Below are 18,195 nucleotides of genomic sequence, written 5' to 3'. Positions count from 1 at the left end.
TTCTTTTCCAATGATTGTCATTTAAAATTTTGTCTTATAACACAGGATTTATGTTTTTTATTAAATCAATTTAAATTGTGAACTCCAGTGACAGAAGTCATGTTACTTCCAGTCTGAAAATGAATTCCACTATTACAAATCCCATTTTTCATGCATATTTCATGCATATTACTTCATGCATATAATATCATACAGGTTTAATAATTTTATGCATTTATCTAACTATAACTTCGACTATAAATGATTTTAGAAACTCAAGTTGCAGTTTAAGAAAAATAACTGAGGGTCCTATTGATTGCCAAATATGTTTTTTTTGTTTGAACTACTTGATGTGACTGGTTAAATTTCCACTCAAAATTGCATTTTGCTAAGTCACGTTTGAATATTCTAGACATTGAAAAAATATAAAGTAGAATATTATATTACTGTTCAATATTCAGACACAGTACTCACAATTGCAGTAATAAAATTGCAAGTAGCAATAGATAGCTTGAAATTTTAATGTCATTGTGCTTCTTCAAACTTTATATTTGACGTTTGAAAAATTTGACAATTAACTTACAATACAGGAAATATTATATTTAAACTTCATATAAGATAAATGTATCTTCATAGTTATTCAGGGTCTGTCCCAATTGCATTGCAAACTGCATACACTTTGAAAATATGTTTATTATTGTTGCTTATTAAATATTATTTTTCTTCTTCTTTTAGTACTTTTCCTTCAGCTGAGTTTCATGTTTTTAACTTTTATCATTTCTACAAGGTAGGTAATTACATTTTGTATGAATACACTCATATTTTACTGTATCGGCATTCTAAAATATAATACGGGTATTACAATATTTACATTAAAAAAACGAAAAGAATTTGTTTAAATAAACGTATATTATTTTATTTAAAATACTTTTTATTCTCCTTTTTCACATTTTCTCCCAAATTTACACCGACCAACAATAATCAGTAACAAATATGTCAATCCCCATATCAATAACAATGTCCCATCCTCCCACCAACCCCAACCCCATAGTCGCCATTAACACAGACAGCCCCCCTCCCACCCACACGCCCAAACTAATGTTCGATGTTATCCAGTTCTTGAATGTGCATAATGAATAATGCCCATGAATTGTAGAACCCCTCCATCCTTCCCCTTAGTTCAAACTTAACCTTCTCAAGAGTCAAGAATTCCAACAGGTCCACCCTCCTCTCCAACACAAGATGGAGAGGTTGCTCTCCAACCTATCCGGATAATCCTCTCGCTTTGGACAGGGCCGAAACATGAATGTGATTAGCACCCCACCCACCCCCCCGCAACGTTCACACACTTTTTCTACTCCTTCAAACAATCGGCTCATTCTCGCCCTCATGAGGTGTGCTCTGTATACCACCTTCAGCTGTATCAGCCCCCAACCTCGTGCACGAGGTGGAGGCATTCACTCTCCGGAGCACCTCACACCAGAACCCCCCCCTCCATATCCTCTCCCAACTCTTCCTTCCACTTTGCTTTGATCCCTTCCCGTGGTGCGTTCTCCTCTTCCAAAATAGCCCTGTAAATTGCAGACACTCCCCACTTCTCCAGTCCCCCTGTTGTCAGCACCTCCTCCAGGAATGTGGAGGCCGGCTTCACCGGGAAGCTCTGTATCTCCTTTCTGGCAAAAATCTCAAACCTACATGTATCTAAACATTTCCCCCTGCTCCAGCCCATACTTCGCTTCCAGATCCTTCAATCCTGCAAACCGACCCCTAAGAAACAAATCTTTTAGTGTCTTAACCCCCTTCTCCCATTTCCGAAAATTTCCATCCCACTTCCCTGGCTCAAATCTGTGGTTCCCCCGAATCGGCATTTCCCTTGACCCTGCCCCCAATCCGAAGTGTTGGTGAAACTGCCTCCAAATTTTCAATGAAGCTATTATTACCGGACTCCCTGACTACTTTGCCGGGGCTATCGGGAGCAGGGCCGTTGCTAGTGCTTTCAATCCCGACCCCCTGCACAAACTCTCCTCCATTCTGACGCACTGGGAATCAACCCCTCTGACCCAGCTCCGCACCTTCTCCACATTCGCCACCCAGTAGTAATACATCAGGTTCGGGAGACCCAAACCCCCTGCCTGCCTTCCCCTCTGTAGCAGCACCTTTCTAACTCTGGCTACCTTCCCTCCCCATATGAACCAAGTTATCCTTCCCTCAATCTCTCTGAAAAAAGCCTTTGGCAGGAAAATTGGCAGGCATTGTAAAATAAACAGAAACCGATGCAACACGTTCATTTTAACCGCCTGTACCCGACCCGCCAGTAACAGAGATATAAACGTATATTCAACTTCTCTTTTTCTTTCAGGAAAAAATCAGGTTTCACAGCTGCAGACACAGTTGCCATTATGTTCTGTTCAACACATAAATCACTGACTCTTGGTAAGCAATATAATCTGTTGTTAAGTGATGTTTTCAGTTTCAGTATTTCAACAATTTGTTTATAATGACCAGATCAGACAATGCGATTATTGTTGAACCTGCTAGGATAATGCAAATAAAGTGGTAACTTTAAAATTTGTCAACATTTTCAATATCAATAATAATAATCGCTTATTGTCACAAGCAGGCTTCAATGACGTTACTGTGAAAAGCCCCAACATAATTATTGATTGATATTGGTGGGATGATATCAAGGACTAATGTTTCACACTGAATATTTCAGTTCCTAAAACTGGTCTGCCAAAAATGATAGCTGAGATAATTCTAGGGAGGCCTTTTGGACCTGGAAATTCATCTCCATGAAAATGTATGTTTGACTCCTGTCAAACCCCAGAGTCACAGACGTTGCACAATGCTGATAGACAACTGCACTATTTTTTGCATTTCTATATCGGTTGATAATGTGAAAAAGAAAAGTACTTAACCTTTGCAAAATCAGCCTTTTTAATTCCAAGGCTTTAATAAACACCAAGGATGGGGTTCTGGTGTACATCTACTTTATATAGACATGCATTGCATTGGGGCAGTTGCGGCGGCAGCAGTATAATTTAGACAGCATAATACCACTAAGTCAATGTCTTTCAATTATGCATTTCTGGCAGAATTTTAGATAGCCAAAAGAAGGCGTGGAGACCTGACATACTAGGTCCTTCCTCAGGTCCTCCCTTGCCTAAAGATTATGCTTTTCTCTTGTCCTTGACAGGAAGGGGAAACAATGGCTAGCGACTGTTGTAGATGACAAGAAAAGTTAATTTCTTAAGTTTAACCCCCAGTGTACTTTACTTTTTCCTCTTGTGAAAATACTACAAATATTTTGAATGAGTCATTTGGGATATAACTTATCAAATCATTACACAATCAGTATAATGTCAACAAGCAAGGATTTTTTTATTTTGCACTGCTTCGCTTAATTATACATTTTATTTTTCATGTATAGGGCCAGATTTCGCTGCAAAAAATGATGGCATCTGAATGATGCACACCATTATTAATGTGCAAATTGGCCAGCGATATATAGTTGTGAATTGCAAATTACCACTGGCTGCTGGCTTATTTGTGCCACTCAACCATTTGCGCTGTTAGAATAGCATGGGGTGCTTAAACTAGTGTTTTTCGTGAAGTTACTGCATTGGAGCATTAATTGTATATTCGCACAACACAGAAAATTAAGTCTAATTATTAAGTGTACGGACCTTTTTACTAATGTGATTATTATTGACAGTAAATCAAAGTTTGTTATCCAAAAGTAAATGGTTATGAATATTGTTGAAAAAAGAGACATGCCATCGAAGCTATCAGGACAAATAAGAATATTACATTTATACTGTTTGAGTAAAAGAGTGCCGATCGGTTGGCAAGTGTCTGCTTGAAGTGTAGCCGTAGAGAATGTACAGAGAACAGTTATTCTCCAAACTTTAGTTTCAATTCAAAAAGGCAGGTCGACTCGAGTCGACGTGTTGCCATGCAGAATGCACCAGGGGACAATTGTCCCCGAAGCTTTTGTTTGGTTGATAAAGGTGCAATGTCAGGTCATGCTTTTTTTGTTTGCAGAGAACAAGGCCCTGTGTATGAATACATATAGTTTCTAGAATGCATTAGTGAGCCACATTGTGAGGATGACTGATAATCCTGAATTAGTGTTTGTGCAATTTTAGCACACTGGGATTGCTCAGTAAGTGCTGTCCAATTGCAGATTTTATTTTCTACCTTTATTCTTTCATGGGATATGTGTGTGTGTCACTGACAAGGCCAGCATTTGTTGCCCATCCCTAATTGTCCTTGAACTGACTGGCTTACTAGGCCATTTTAGGGCGCAGTTAAGAGTCAGCGACATGTTAGCCTGACCGGGTAAGGGAGACAAATTAATCTGATCAGGGTAGCCATTCCCCCTAATAATTTGATGCTTCTTATTTTGGCATTAAGCTTGCACAGTGAGCAAGTGGCTCGAGCCCTTTTCACGAGATTGCCAATAAGGGGCAATCTTCTTGCAAGTGGAGCTATAGGAATCCCAACACATTTATTGATCAGTGAAGATAGGTGGACACTAGTAGAGAACACATTACTGGATTTCTCAACTTGTATATCAATGATTGGAGCTCATTGGACTGCTCCTTTTCAAAGGTGAATTTGAGCACAGATGGAGCCCATTAAGGTGCGTGAGGAAATTTTTACATGGAGCTGCAGATTCAAATATAGGAACAGTGTCCTCTCCATATCTGAAACATACAAGGGGTAGGAAGTTGGGGGGCATTCCATCAAAGACATGTTTCTTATGGAAAACGATAAACCCGTTAGTGAGAGCTGTGCTATGGGGATCCCATGGCATCTATTAGCCACAAATGGTGTTGTTAAAGCTGAACTCACCTGAACAAGTTGCTAAGTTCGGGCGTTCAATTAATACAGATTCAGACAATATTGGGGCACCTAGGGTGCCATGACATAGTGCCATGGTGCTAAGGCTTCCTTAAGTGGCACATTAGTAAATAGGTTCACAATGTCAAATGAGCACACGGAAAGGCTTTGCTATCAGTACGTAGGTCTGGTATAGTCCTCACAAAACTGAAGGAATCCTTCACCATATATGTGGAGAAATCGCTCGGAATTGGTTCTGGCAATTTACTCAATCATTTAGCCAATTACTGTTTTGCAGAACCAGTCATAGATATGATAGGGTGTAAAGGGCCATCACTTCTGTGTGTCTTAGGCCATTCATTCTCCTTCTCAGTCCATCCTTTTATTTTTCAGTCCTTTAATCTCATGGATCAAGGAGCTTCATTCTTGCTCTCACTGAGTCATTATCAGATCGTGCTTCCAATAATCTTGTGGAAAAAACATTTTAACACTTAAATATGCAGTTCTAAATCTAAACTAATGAACATGTGAGGTGCCCCACTCCAACAAATTCTATTCCATGTTTATTAAAGTTGTGACATGGTACACAGTGAAAGGTTAAAAAGAGCATCAATTTAGCAATGATACAAAATGATCAATGCTCAATTTAAGAAGAAAACTTTCATTTTACAGGGTAGAAGAAAACGACAGAGTAATTACACAAGAGTAAATGCCCCAGAGTTGAAGTAGGGCACAGGCTAGATGGCCATCTGTGCTAAGTTCTCTATGATTCTGTGTAATGATTCAAAGAAGAAAACATGAAGTGCAAGTTCTATAAATAGAAACAATTTACTGGTTATTACAATCACAGGAGTCCCGAAAAGGTTTCAAACAGAAAGGTTTATTCAACTATCTAAAGCAAAACAGCGGAAAATACATATGGTCCCAACCAGGACCATCCGAAGATCTCGGTTCCCTTCCTAGCCGGCTTTCATCAATGGATGTTAACGAGCCCCGCTGTTAGACCTCCGCCCCTCAGCGGGGGAATTCTTATTCCATGGACCCCAGGAGAGATCAATCGGGTCGTCCCCGTGGAGCTCATGGGGGTTATTACATCCCTTCCTCCGAAGGCAGGAAGCCCCTCTGTTGTAGAGGATGGAAGAGGTCTCCTTCGCTTCGCCTGCCGATGTGTTTCAAGCGGTTGCGGGGCTGGGTCGGGGGCATATAGAATAGAATCCCTACAGTGTAGAAGGAGGTTATTTGCCCCATCAGGTCTGCACAGGCCCTCTGAAAGGGCACCCCACCTAGGGTCATGCCCCTTGTAACCCCACCTAACCTTTTGGCCACTAAAGGGCAATTGACCATAGCCAATCCATCTAACCTGCACATCTTTGGATGTGTTGTAATGCATAACATGTAACGCTTTGTGGAACATCGCTTCCGCGCCGATTGTCTGGGGCTGCCATCGGCGATCACTCTCTGGTCAAACTGTCGCCCGAGACTATGGACGCTTGTATCTCCATGTCTAACCCTGAGTCTTCCACCTTGCACATCTGTGCCCTGGCCTTAGGGGGGTTTCCCCCCTTGACTCTTGGGTGATGGGCAGGAGGGATGGAGGGCTGGCTCATCCAGAGAGGCCGGTCCTGGTATGGGCTCTCTGCTTTTAAGCTGGTCCGTCGTTCTTGGGTTTTCACCGATCCAGTCCTTTCCACTATAGTCCCTAGTATCCACCAGGGCCTATCTCTGAAGTTCCGATCAAATACTGTGTCCCTGGTCAAAAGTCTCTGTTCTGCTGTGGTATTGTTTCTGGAGCTCTGTCTCATCTCCATTTTCTGCCCAATAACAGGGAACATCAAGGTAAACCTGGCCCTCCGCGATTGACCCATCAGTAGTTCTGCCAGCACCACTCCAGTCGTTATGTGTGGCGTGGTACAATAACTGAATAGAAACCATGCCAACATTGTCTCCATGGATACCATGGTCTGCTTCTTCATGCCCCTCTGACCGCCCTGTCCAGCCATTTGAAGAGGGGTAGTATGGGGTGGTCCGAATATGTTTTATCCCGTTCAACACATGATGAGCAGTGGCAGTCGGCTCAAAGCATCCGCCTGTGCAATTTAGGTGCTCGGGCGATATTCGATCACATACTCATACGTTGCCAATAGTAGTGTCCAACGCTGTATCAGACCTGATGGGGCAAATGACCTCCTTCTACACTGTAGGGATTCTATTCTATATGCCCCCGACCCAGCCCCGCAACCGCTTGAAACACATCGGCAGGCGAAGCGAAGGAGGCCTCTTCCATCCTCTACGACAGAGGGGCTTCCTGCCTTCGGAGGAAGGGATGTAATAACCCCTATGAGCTCCACGGGGACGACCCGCTGGACCATCTCTGTCGGCGGAATTCCGTATTGGTGGAACTTCTTGACCTCGAAGGTGACAGCTAGCCCTTCTTGATCTGAGTGTGTCTACGCCCTATTCGACCAAAGTCCTTGATGTATAGGCTGTTGGTCTCTCTGTCCATTCGTCCATCCTAACAGTGCACTTCAGCTCCTTGGTCTGTGTCTCCTCCGACCCCATAAGCTCCTTATAGATGCCCGAGACACTCCCCTCCCTTACCCACCCTCTGGAAATTACCCTGTCCTGAATCCCCCTCAGTGGTAGGAGCGGGAAGGTTGACATCTGTTTACAAAGGAAGTCTCGCACCTGCAGATACCTGAATTTGTTTCCCCTCGCGAACCCAAACTTTTCCTCCAACGCCCTCATACTCGGAAAGCTCCCCTCTATGAACATATCCCCCATCCTCTCAATCCCCGCTCAACCATAACCGGAACCCCCCCCCCCCATCCATACTCCCCGGGGCAAACTGGTGATTATCACATTGGGGCTCAGACCGATGCTCCCACCACTCCCACATGCCGCCTCCACTGCCCCAAACTCTCAGGGCTGCCACCACTAAGGGGCTGGTGGAGTACCGTGCCGGCGGGAGCGGCAGAGGCGCAGTTACCAACACCCCCAGACCGGTGCCTTTACAAGACGCCGCCTCCATAAGCACCCATGCCGACACCCACTTCCTGATCATGGCTATATTAGCCGCCCAGTAATAGTTGCTAAAATTTGGCAGCCCATCTACCCGCTCCCCGTATACTGTTGGGAAATTCAGCCCCTCCAAGAAGTGCCTCGGCCCCGTAGGGGGTTCCGACCTGTACAGCCTGCTGTAGAAATTCCTAAACGCCTTATTCACCCCTGCTGAATCACCAGCGATGTTCCCCTCACCATCCTTTACTTTCCCCATCTCCCTAGCTGCCCCCCTTACCACCGCCTTCAGTGCTTCCCAAACTACCACTGATGAAATATCCCTGGTGTCATTGACCTGCAGGTAGCTCTGAATAGATTTCCTCAATTGCTCGCACTCCCCTTCATCCGCCAAAAGTCCCACATCCAACCTCCAGTGCGGGCGCTGGTTAACGTCTTTGCTAACCTGCAGGTCCACCCAGTGCGGTGCATGGTCTGAGATTTTACTCGCCGAATACCCCGTGTCCACCACCCCAGCCAGCAAGGCCCTGCTCAAAATAAAGAAATCAATCCGGGAGTATACTTTTTACATGTGTGAGTAGAAGGAGAACTCCTTCACCCTCAGCTGCCCAAATCTCCATGGATCCAAACCCCCCCCCCAATCAGCTCCTTGAACCCTCTTAGTTCCTTTGCCATTGCTGGCACCCTGCCCGTTTTCGAGCTTGACCGGTCTAAGCCAGGGTCCATAACTGTATTGAAGTCCCCTCCCATGACCAACCTGTGCGAGTCCAGGTCCGGTATCTTTCCCAGGATCCTCCTAATAAACTCCACATCGTTCCAATTTGGCGCATACATTAACTCATACCACCTGCACCCCCTCTAGCTTCCTACTGACCATAATATACCGACCTCCCACGTCCGAGATTATTCTACCCACCTCAAACACCACCCGCTTATTGATCAGGATCGCGACCCCTCTAGTCTTTGAATCTGGTCCTGAGTGAAGCACCTGGCTGACCCAGCCTTTCCTCAGTCTAACCTGGTCCATTACTCCAAGATGCGTCTCCTGCAACATTACCACATCCGCCTTCAATTCCCAAGAATGTGCGAACACATGTGCCCTTTTGACCGGCCCATTTAACCCTCGAACATTCCAGGTGATCGGCCTAGTTAGGGGCTCATTGCCACCACCCCCCTCCACCGATCAGCCATCCCCTTTTTTAGGCCCGCCTCCAGCCCGTGTTCTGCACCTCCACCAGCCCATCCCCAGGCAGCCCCCGACCTGCTCTCTGTCCCTAAGCCCAAGTCCCTCCCTCGTCAGCAGAACATTCACCGCCCCTCCCCCCAGCAACAACACCCTATAACCCAACCCCTTCCCTAAGCCAAACATATGCACACCCCCCCCCCCCCCACTGCGCTTCCAAGAGCTAACTCTTGGTGGCCCCCATCCCCGGTGCCAGATAGTCTCCCACCTATTGTTCCCCCCCCCGAACTCATACAAACTCCAACATCAAACAATCCCCACACAATTGCCCAACACGAAAATACCAAGATCAAAACAAGCATACCTCCATACCCCAATAGTGCAAATGAAAACCTTAACTCACTCAGCTCTACTGCTGGTTCCAAATCAATGCAAACAGCATCACAAACATCTTCCATTAAATGCAAAACGAGAAACTTTTTACAAATACAGCAAAACAAAAAGTAAAAACAAAAACATGAACGTTGCAGCCAAGTTCAAAAGTTCTCAGTCCACCACCAGCCCTTTCTTTTTCCCAAAGTCCAACGCGTCCTCAGGCGACTCGAAGTAAAAGTGCGGATCCTCATGCGTGACCCAGAGACGGGCTGGGTATAATAGTCCAAACTTCACCTTTTTCTTGAAAAGGATCGCCCTGATCTGATTGAAGCCTGCTCTCCTCCTGGCCTCCTCCACACTTGGTAAACCCGCAGGATGCTATTGTCCCACTTACAGCTCTGTGTCTGCTTGGCCCATTGTAGAATACGCTCCTTATCCGAGAAACTGTGGAATCTCACCACCATTACCGTCGGGGGAGTCTCCCATTCGCTGCTTCCTCGCGAGTGCTCTGTGAGCCCTATCCACCTCCAAGGGCCGGGCGAATGCTCCATCCCCCAGCAGCTTCTGAAACATGTCTGCGATGAATGCCCCAGCGTCAGTTCCTTCGGACCCCTCTGGGAGCCTGACAATTCTTAGGTTCTGCCGGCGGGACCTATTCTCTAGGTCCTCCACCTTCTCCAGAAGCTTCTTCTGCTGGTCCCTCAGCATCTCCAACTCCATCGCAGTCTGATGATCCTCCTGCTCAGACAGAGCCTTCTCTGCCTTCTGGATCGCCTGATCCTGGGTGTCCAATCTGAGCTCCAGCCGATCAATCAACTCTTTTATTGGGCCCAAGGTCCCGTTTCTGCGTAGCAAAGCCTTCCTGAATGACTCGCATCAGCTGCTCCATAGACTGCTGGCTCGACAAGCTAGAGGTCCAACCCTCCACCATGCTGTCTCCTGTTGCAACTACACCCCAAGTCTTCTCTATCTTTTTGTTTCTGCCATTACGAACACCTCATCCTTTTCTCCATGCACCGAAGTGGGAATTCAGTAGAGAATTGCCACTAACATCCGTTTTACAATTCCAGTCCATTAAAAAATCGGGAGGAAAGGTCCAAAAATCCGAGCAGAGCGGGAGCCACCAAATGTGTGACTTACTCCTTCATAGCCGCTACCAGAAGCCCCCCTCCAGCACATTTTCAGCACACACGGCATACCCGAGGTGCTAGCATCAGACCATGATGCGGCATTTATGAGTTCGGAATTTGCAGCATTCGTGTCTGCCAACATGATCCATCACTTGAGGACCACCTGATACCACCCGGCTTTGAATAGGTTGGCCAAATGGACGTGTAAACTTTTAAACTCGGAATGAAAAAGCAGACATCGGGTTCCTCGGAGACCCACTTAGCCAGGTTATTATTCTGCTCTGACCCCATGCCACGACAGGTAACGCAACAGCTGAGATGTTAATGGGTCGTCGTCTTTCCGGATATTGGCAGGAAACTCCACCACGCACAGGACTGAAACGAGGCAGACGCAGGTCGCCAAAAGCCACAGTGCGAGTTCACCCCAGGTGAAGCGGTAAGCATCCAGAAGTTCGTTGACGGTCACTTGGATTCCAGCTGCCAAATTGGCGAGAACGGGTCCGGTTTCCTACCAAATATGGACGCAGGGCTGCAAGTATAATTGCCATGTGGACCACTTCTGAGGCTGCGTGCCAGATACTCCAACCGTACAGGCCATTGATTTGGACGTCCCAGCTCTGCTGTCTTCACCGCTGCCCCTGCCGCCCCTGTTGCCACAGCTGCCCCCGGCTCCACCAGTTGTCAAGGATCCAGAGGTCATTTTTGAGGACGTGAGATACCGGACGAAGAACCGCCTAACTCCAACTCGGAAACCGAGATGGGCTTTGTGCCACCCCCGGAGACACCCGCCAGCTCTCATGGCCGCACCATCAATGCCACCGCTGCCCAGGTGCTTATCAGGCAAACGCCATTCCCCAGTCCAATATACAACTCCTGCGCCACAGGGTCTGCGCCTGAAGGCCGTCCACCGGCCCAGTGCACTCACAAATGAACGTGGACGTTGCTTCAGACTTAGGGCATGGAGAAGTGTTATCACACCAATGGAGAATCAGAATGATACGGCTTCCCATGACCTCCCCGGAATATGAACTTCCTTTTAAGGGAGCGAGACTTCCTAGGGAATGCCCCAGCTTGTATAAAATCGCATGCCCTTAGGGGAATGGAGGAGGTTTGGAATTTTATTGTAATAAACCTTGTTCGTTAATTTCTACTATCATCACTGTGTTCTGCTTACCGCAGATTCAACAAAGCCAAAGCATAGCTGCAAAGTGGCAGGGAGTACATCCAGTCCAAGCTGAGACCATCTGAAGATGCCGGTTTCCTTCCTGGCCTGCTTTTATCAGTGGGTTTTAACAAGCCCCGCGGTTAGACCTCTGCCCCTCAGCGGGTGAGGTCATATTCCACGAGCCCCATGGGACGATCAATCGGGGTGTCCCCATGGGTCTCATGGGGGTATTACAATGGTATAATCCAGTTCACCATTATAATTGTATGTAGCTTTATATGCTAATAACCTGATCTCCATCTTGCTGGATCTGCAACATATAAACATGCAACAACAGATTGAACATTGATTGTCACATCTTTCAGACATTCAGCGGATAGTTTTACCAGGCCCTTGGAGGCAGGGGAGCCAGCAAAACCAGAGTAAAATGCGTTTTACAAGTTCCCCAATGTGTTTGTGCCTCCTCCTGGTTTTCCCGGAAGTGGCTTCTGTTAGGTGACGCCAGCACAACCCCAGCAGCGGTAGGAAGCCAGGTAAACTTGTTAATGGAAGTTTCCAAAAACAGTGCAATTTTTGATAGCACCACCTGAGCATCATGCTGTGTCCTAACCTTCTCAGAGGAGGCGACTGCATAGTAGGAGGTCAGTGCAGCAGGAAAATAAGATGCAATCTGACCATTTAATGGTGTAAGCTGAGCTCATCTACGAGCAGAGGCTGCCATTGCAAGAGCAGCTCCTGGCAACTACTTGCTTGAGGTACAATGGGGGCTACCAGTTCCCTCAGCCTTTTCTTGCAGCCAGTTCATTCTGCCCTCTTTTGAGGCTTTTGGTTCAGAAACACACTGACATCCAGCTGCTGTTTTGGTCCACTGTCCACCTCAATCTGCCAGGAAGCAAACCGAGAGGCAGCCTGCTCATTCAGCCTTTACTCAGTGTCTGTAGTATTTATTGTACATCTTTGGGCTTTATTGCTTCATTTCAATATGAATAATTGACATTCGTCTGCCAACGAATATTGCTTTGGAATGGATGATATTGTTTAATACGACGGCAGTGATCAGATGGAAATTAAGAATTGAAAAACATCTTTTTGTGGCATGCGTCTCTGATTCACTGTTTTGTTTGCAAAGAAGGTTGCCTGACAGCCATGCAAGATGAATAAAAAACTGATCCAATACTGATAAAAAAGCAGCTTGCACTATTAAAAATAATTTAATGGAATATGAGCATCACTCCCAAGGTCACCATTTATTGCTCACACCTAATTACCCTTGAGAAGGTGGTAGTGGGACTTCCGGTTGCGGCTACGCGGAGCTAAGCCGCACGTTCGGCAGCTCCTGCCAGGAACGGACTTTTGGGCTCTTTTAAGGGCCCCCAGCAGTACTTGCTCGACGGTTCCCGACGTGGGAAGGTGTCTGCAGCGGATCCCCAGTGGTCTATGGTCTTGACCAGGAGTGGGGCCAGCAAAATAGCGGTGGCAGCGCCTAAGAAAAAGCCGGGGAAGAGAATCAAGATGGCGGCCGGCGGAGGCCTCGAGGAATGGAGGCAGTGGGCGCAGGTGCAGCAGGAGACTCTCCAGCGATGTTTTCAGAGCTAAAAGTGGAGCTGCTAGACTCGCTGAAGGCGAATGCGGACAAGCTGCTGGCGACGCAGGCAGCCCAGGGGGTGGAGATCTGGGAGCTCCGACAACAAGCCTCTGAAAGAGAGGATGAGGCAGTGGCTCTCGCAGTAAAGGTGGAGCTGCACGAGGCGCTCCATAAGAAGTGGCAGGAGCGGTTCGAGGAGATGGAGAACCGGTTGAGACAGAAAAATTTGCGGATCCTGGGCCTCACGGAGGGGCTAGACCTGGGGGCCTATGTGGTCGTTTTGTTGAACTCGCTGATGAGAGCTGGGTCCTTCCAGGGGCCCCTGGAGCTGGAGGGAGCCCACAGAATACTGGCCAGGAGGCCCAAGCCGATTGAGCCGCCATGGGCGGTGCTGGTGCGGTTCCACCGGTTCGCTGGGCATCGCGTGCTTAGGTGGGCCAAGAAGGAGGGGAGCAGCAAGTGGGAGAACACGATAGTGCGGATCTACCAGGACTGGAGTGCGGAAGTGGCTAAGCGGAGGGCCGGGTACAACCGGACGAAGGCGGTGCTCCACAGAAAGAGTGTGAAGTTTGGCATGTTACAGCCGGCGCGTCTGTGGGTCACTTTCAAGGCCCGGCACTTTTATTTTGAGTCCCCGGAGGAGGCGTGGGCCTTTGTGCAGGCCGAGAAGTTGGACTCTGACTGAGGGTCGGGGGTTTGTAAATAACTGTGTTAACTTTTGGTGGGAAGGGTCTCTGTTTTATGCTGTTTTAAACTGGTTGTGTGTTGGTTCTTGGGCGGGTGGGGTGCTGCCGAGGTCAGCAGAAGTTAGCTGGCTCACGGAAGTGCTACGGAGGGAGTAACACGGCTGGGAGGGGTCCTAGCCTTGGGGGGGGGGGGTACCGGGTTGCTGCTGAAATGGCCAGGAAGGAGCTGGAGTATGCAGGGGGGGGCTGGGGTGGGGGTTTGCCGCCGTGGGGAACGGGCCGAGCGGGGTCAGGGGACGGGTTATGGTTAGTCGGCAGGGAGCCCTCTGATCCGGCTGATAACTTGGAATGTGAGGGGGCTGAATGGGCCGGTCAAACGGGCCCGGGTGTTTACGCACCTGAAGGGGTTGAAGGCGGACGTTGCTATGCTCCATGAGACGCACCTGAAGGTGGCGGACCAGGTTAGACTGAGGAAGGGCTGGGTAGGCCCGGTGTTTCATTCAGGGCAAAAAATCGGGGGGGTGGCGATTCTGGTGGGAAAAAGGGTGTCGTTTGAGGCGTCAAAGGTGGTGGCTGACAGTGGAGGGAGGTATGTGATGGTGAAGGTGCGGCAAGTTGCAAGGGGAGTGGGAGGTGCTGGTGAATCTCTATGCCCCAAATTGGGACGATGCGGGTTTTATGCGGCGCATGCTGGGCCGCATTCTGGATCTAGAGACGGGGGCCTGATACTGGGGGGGGGACTTTAACACAGTGCTGGATCCCCCATTAGATCGATCCATGTCCAGGACGGGCAGGAGGCCCGCGGCAGCTAAACTGTTGAGGGGGTTTATGTACCAGATGGGGGGTGGATCCTTGGAGGGTCGCGAGGGCCAGGGAGTATTCATTTTTTTCCCACTGCATAATTCCTATTCCCGGATCGATTTTTTTTCTCCTGAGCAGGGGGCTGATTTCGAGGATGAAGGATGCCAAGTATTCGGCCATAGTCATTTCGGACCATGCCCCGCACTGGGTAGACCTTGAGCTGGGGGAGGAGAGGGACCAGCGCCCACTCTGGCGCCTGGAGGTGGGACTGCTGGCGGATGAGAAGGTGGGCGGGTGGGTTCAGGGGTGTATCAATAAGTACTTAGACACCAATGATAATGGGGAGGTCCGGGTGAGGACGGTTTGGGAGGCATTGAAGGCGGTGGTTAGAGGGGAGTTGATTTCCATCCGAGCCCATAGAAAGAGTGGAGAGCAAATAGAGAGGGAGAGGTTGGTGGGGGAGATAGTGAGGGTGGACAGGAGATACGCGGAGGCTCCGGAGGAGGGACTGTTGGGGGAGCGACGTAACTTTCAGGCCAAGTTCGACTTGTTGACCACCGGAAAGGCGGAAGCTCAGTGGAGGAAGGCACAGGAAGCGGTGTACGAATATGGGGAGAAGGCGAGTAGGATGCTGGCGCATCAGCTACGTAAGCGAGACGCGGCCAGGGAGATTGGTGGAGTGACGGATAGGGGAGGCAATGTGGTGCGAAGAGGGGTGGACATTAATGGGGTCTTCAGGGACTTTTATGGGGAATTGTACCGGTTCGAGCCCCCGGTGGAAGGGGGGTAATGGGGCGCTTTTTGGATAGGCTGAGATTTCCGACGGTGGAGGAGGGACAGGTGGAGGGGCTGGGGGCGCTGATTGAGCTGGAGGAGCTGGTCAAAGAGATAGGCAGCATGCAGTTGGGGAAGGCACCGGGGCCAGATGGGTTTCCAGTCGAATTTTACAAAATGTATGCAGACCTGTTGGGCCCCCCTGTTGGTTAGGACCTTTAACGTGGCAAGGGAGGGGGGGCGCTTTGCCCCGACTATGTCACGGGCGCTGATTTCCTTGCTCCTTAAACGGGACAAGGACCTCCTACAGTGTGGATCGTCTAGGCCGATCTCGTTGTTAAATGTGGATGCCAAGCTGTTGGCGAAGATCTTGGCCACAAGGATAGAGGACTGTGTGCCGGGGGTCATTCATGAGGACCAGACATGGTTTGTGAAGGGAAGGCAGCTGAACACCAATATACGTAGGCTTCTGAATGTTATAATGATGCCGGCGGTAGAAGGGGAGGCGGAGATAGTGGTAGCATTAGACGCAGAGAAGGCCTTTGATAGGGTTGAGTGGGGGTACTTGTGGGAGTTGCTGGAAAGTTTTGGGTTCGGAGAGGGGTTTGTCAGTTGGGTGAGGCTGTTATATGAGGCCCTGATGGCGAGCGTAGCCACGAATAGGAGGAGATCGAAGTACTTTCGGTTGTACCGGGGGACGAGGCAGGGGTGTCCCCTTTGCTCTTTGCGTTGGCAATTGAGCCCCTGGCCATGGCGTTGAAGGAGTCGAGGAATTGGAGGGGTCTGGTGCAGGGTGGGGAGGAGCACCGAGTATCATTATACGCAGATGACTTGTTGCTTTATGTGGTGGATCCAGTGGAGGGAATGCCGGAGGTAATGCAGATCCTTTGGGAATTTGGGGGATTTTCTGGGTACAAGCTCGACCTGGGTAAGAGTGAGCTGTTCTTCGTGCACCCGGGGGATCAAGAGGAGGGGATTGGTAGGCTCCCACTGAAAAGGGCGGGGAGGAGCTTTCGGTACCTGGGAGTCCAGGTGGCTTAGGAGCTGGGGGGCCCTGCACAAGCTTAACCTCATTAGGCTGGTGGAGCAAACGGAGGAGGATCAAATGATGGGACATGTTGCCGCTGTCGCTGGCGGGCAGGGTGCAGTCCGTCAAGATGACGGTGCTCCCAAGGTTTTTGTTCCTGTTCCAGTGCCTCCCCATCCTTATCCCGAAGGCCTTTTTTAGGAGGGTCAACAGGAGTATTACGGGATTTGTATGGGCGCATGGGACTCCGAGGGTGAGAAGGGTGTTTTTGGAGCGGGACAGGATAGGGGGTGGCTGGCATTGCCCAACCTCTGTGGGTGCTATTGGGCTGCCAACGCAGCGATGGTGCGTAAGTGGGTAATGGACCGAGCAGGGGCAGCATGGAAGGGGATGGAGATGGCGTCCTGCGTGGACACAAGCCTGGAGGCGCTGGTAACGGCGCCGTTTCCGCTCCCTCCAACGAGGTATACCATGAGCCCGGTGGTGACGGGTACCCTCAAAGTTTGGGGGCAATGGAGACGGCACTGGGGGGAGGTGGGGGGGGCTCGATGGAGTCCCCGATACGGGGGAACCACCGGTTTGTTTCAGGGAGCATCGATGGCGGGTTTCTGGGCTGGCACAGGGTAGGTATTAGGAGGTTGAGGGACCTGTTTGTGGATGGGAGGTTTGCGAGCCTGGGTGAGTTAGTGGGGAAGTTTGGGCTCCCCCCGGGGAACATGTTTAGGTGCATGCAGGTTAGGGCGTTTGCCAGGCGGCAGGTGGAGGGGTTCCCTCTGCTGCCTCCACGTGGGGGACGGGACAGGGTACTCTCGGGGGTGTGGGTTGGAGGGAGGAGGATTTTGGACGTGTACCACGTCATGCAGGAGGGGGATGAGGCCTCGTTGGTGGAGCTGAAGGGTAAATGGGAGGAGGAGCTGGGTGAGGAGATTGAAGAGGGGACATGGGCGGATGCCCTGGAAAGAGTGAATTCCTCCTCTTCCTGTGCGAGGCTTAGCCTCATACAGTTCAAGGTGCTGCACAGGGCCCACATGACTGGGACGAGGATGAGTAGGTTTTTCGGGGGCGAAGACAGGTGTGCTAGGTGCTCGGGGAGCCCAGCGAACCACACCCATATGTACCGGGCACGCCCAGCACTGGGGGAGTTTTGGAAGGGGGTAGCAAGGACGGTGTCGAGAGTGGTAGGATCCAGGGTCAAACCAGGCTGGGGACTCGCAATTTTTGGTGTTGCAGTGGAGCCGGGAGTGCAGGAGGCGAAAGAGGCCGGTGTTCTGGCCTTTGCGTCCCTAGTCCCTAGTAGCCCGGCGGAGGATCTTGCTTCAATGGAAGGATGCGAGGCCCCCAAGCGTGGAGTCCTGGATCAATGATATGGCGGGGTTCATCAAATTGGAGAAGGTGAAATTTGCCCTGAGGGGATCAGTACAGGGGTTCTTTAGGCGGTGGCAGCCTTTCCTGGACTTTCTGGCAGAACGGTAGGAAAATAGGCCGGCAGCAGCAGCAACCCGGGGGGGGGGGGGGGGTTTGTTTCGGGGGAAGGGAGAAATGTGTTTATTGAATATGCCAGGTGTTTATCTATTTCTTCTTTTTGTAGTTACTGGGGGGGGGTCGATTTTGGGGGTTAGTGTGTTTTTCT

At 49.5% G+C, this 18,195-nt stretch overlaps 1 protein-coding gene across 2 annotated transcripts in view; it reads left to right on the top strand.

Moving 5' to 3' along the window:
* slc10a7 (solute carrier family 10 member 7) overlaps positions 1-18,195 on the top strand; it is a 345,830-nt gene that overhangs the window by 274,285 nt on the left and 53,350 nt on the right. For both annotated transcript variants that reach the window (XM_038791942.1, XM_038791943.1), the window contains 2 exons: positions 715-766; positions 2,339-2,412. In XM_038791942.1, coding sequence (XP_038647870.1) covers positions 715-766; positions 2,339-2,412 — 126 coding nt within the window. The remainder of the gene's footprint in view (positions 1-714; positions 767-2,338; positions 2,413-18,195) is intronic.

This window comes from Scyliorhinus canicula, chromosome 3 (genome assembly GCF_902713615.1).
Source record: "Scyliorhinus canicula chromosome 3, sScyCan1.1, whole genome shotgun sequence".
Taxonomy (NCBI): domain Eukaryota; kingdom Metazoa; phylum Chordata; class Chondrichthyes; order Carcharhiniformes; family Scyliorhinidae; genus Scyliorhinus; species Scyliorhinus canicula.
The sequence above is the reverse complement of the archived record's forward strand: the minus strand, read 5'-3'. Positions and strand labels throughout refer to the sequence as shown.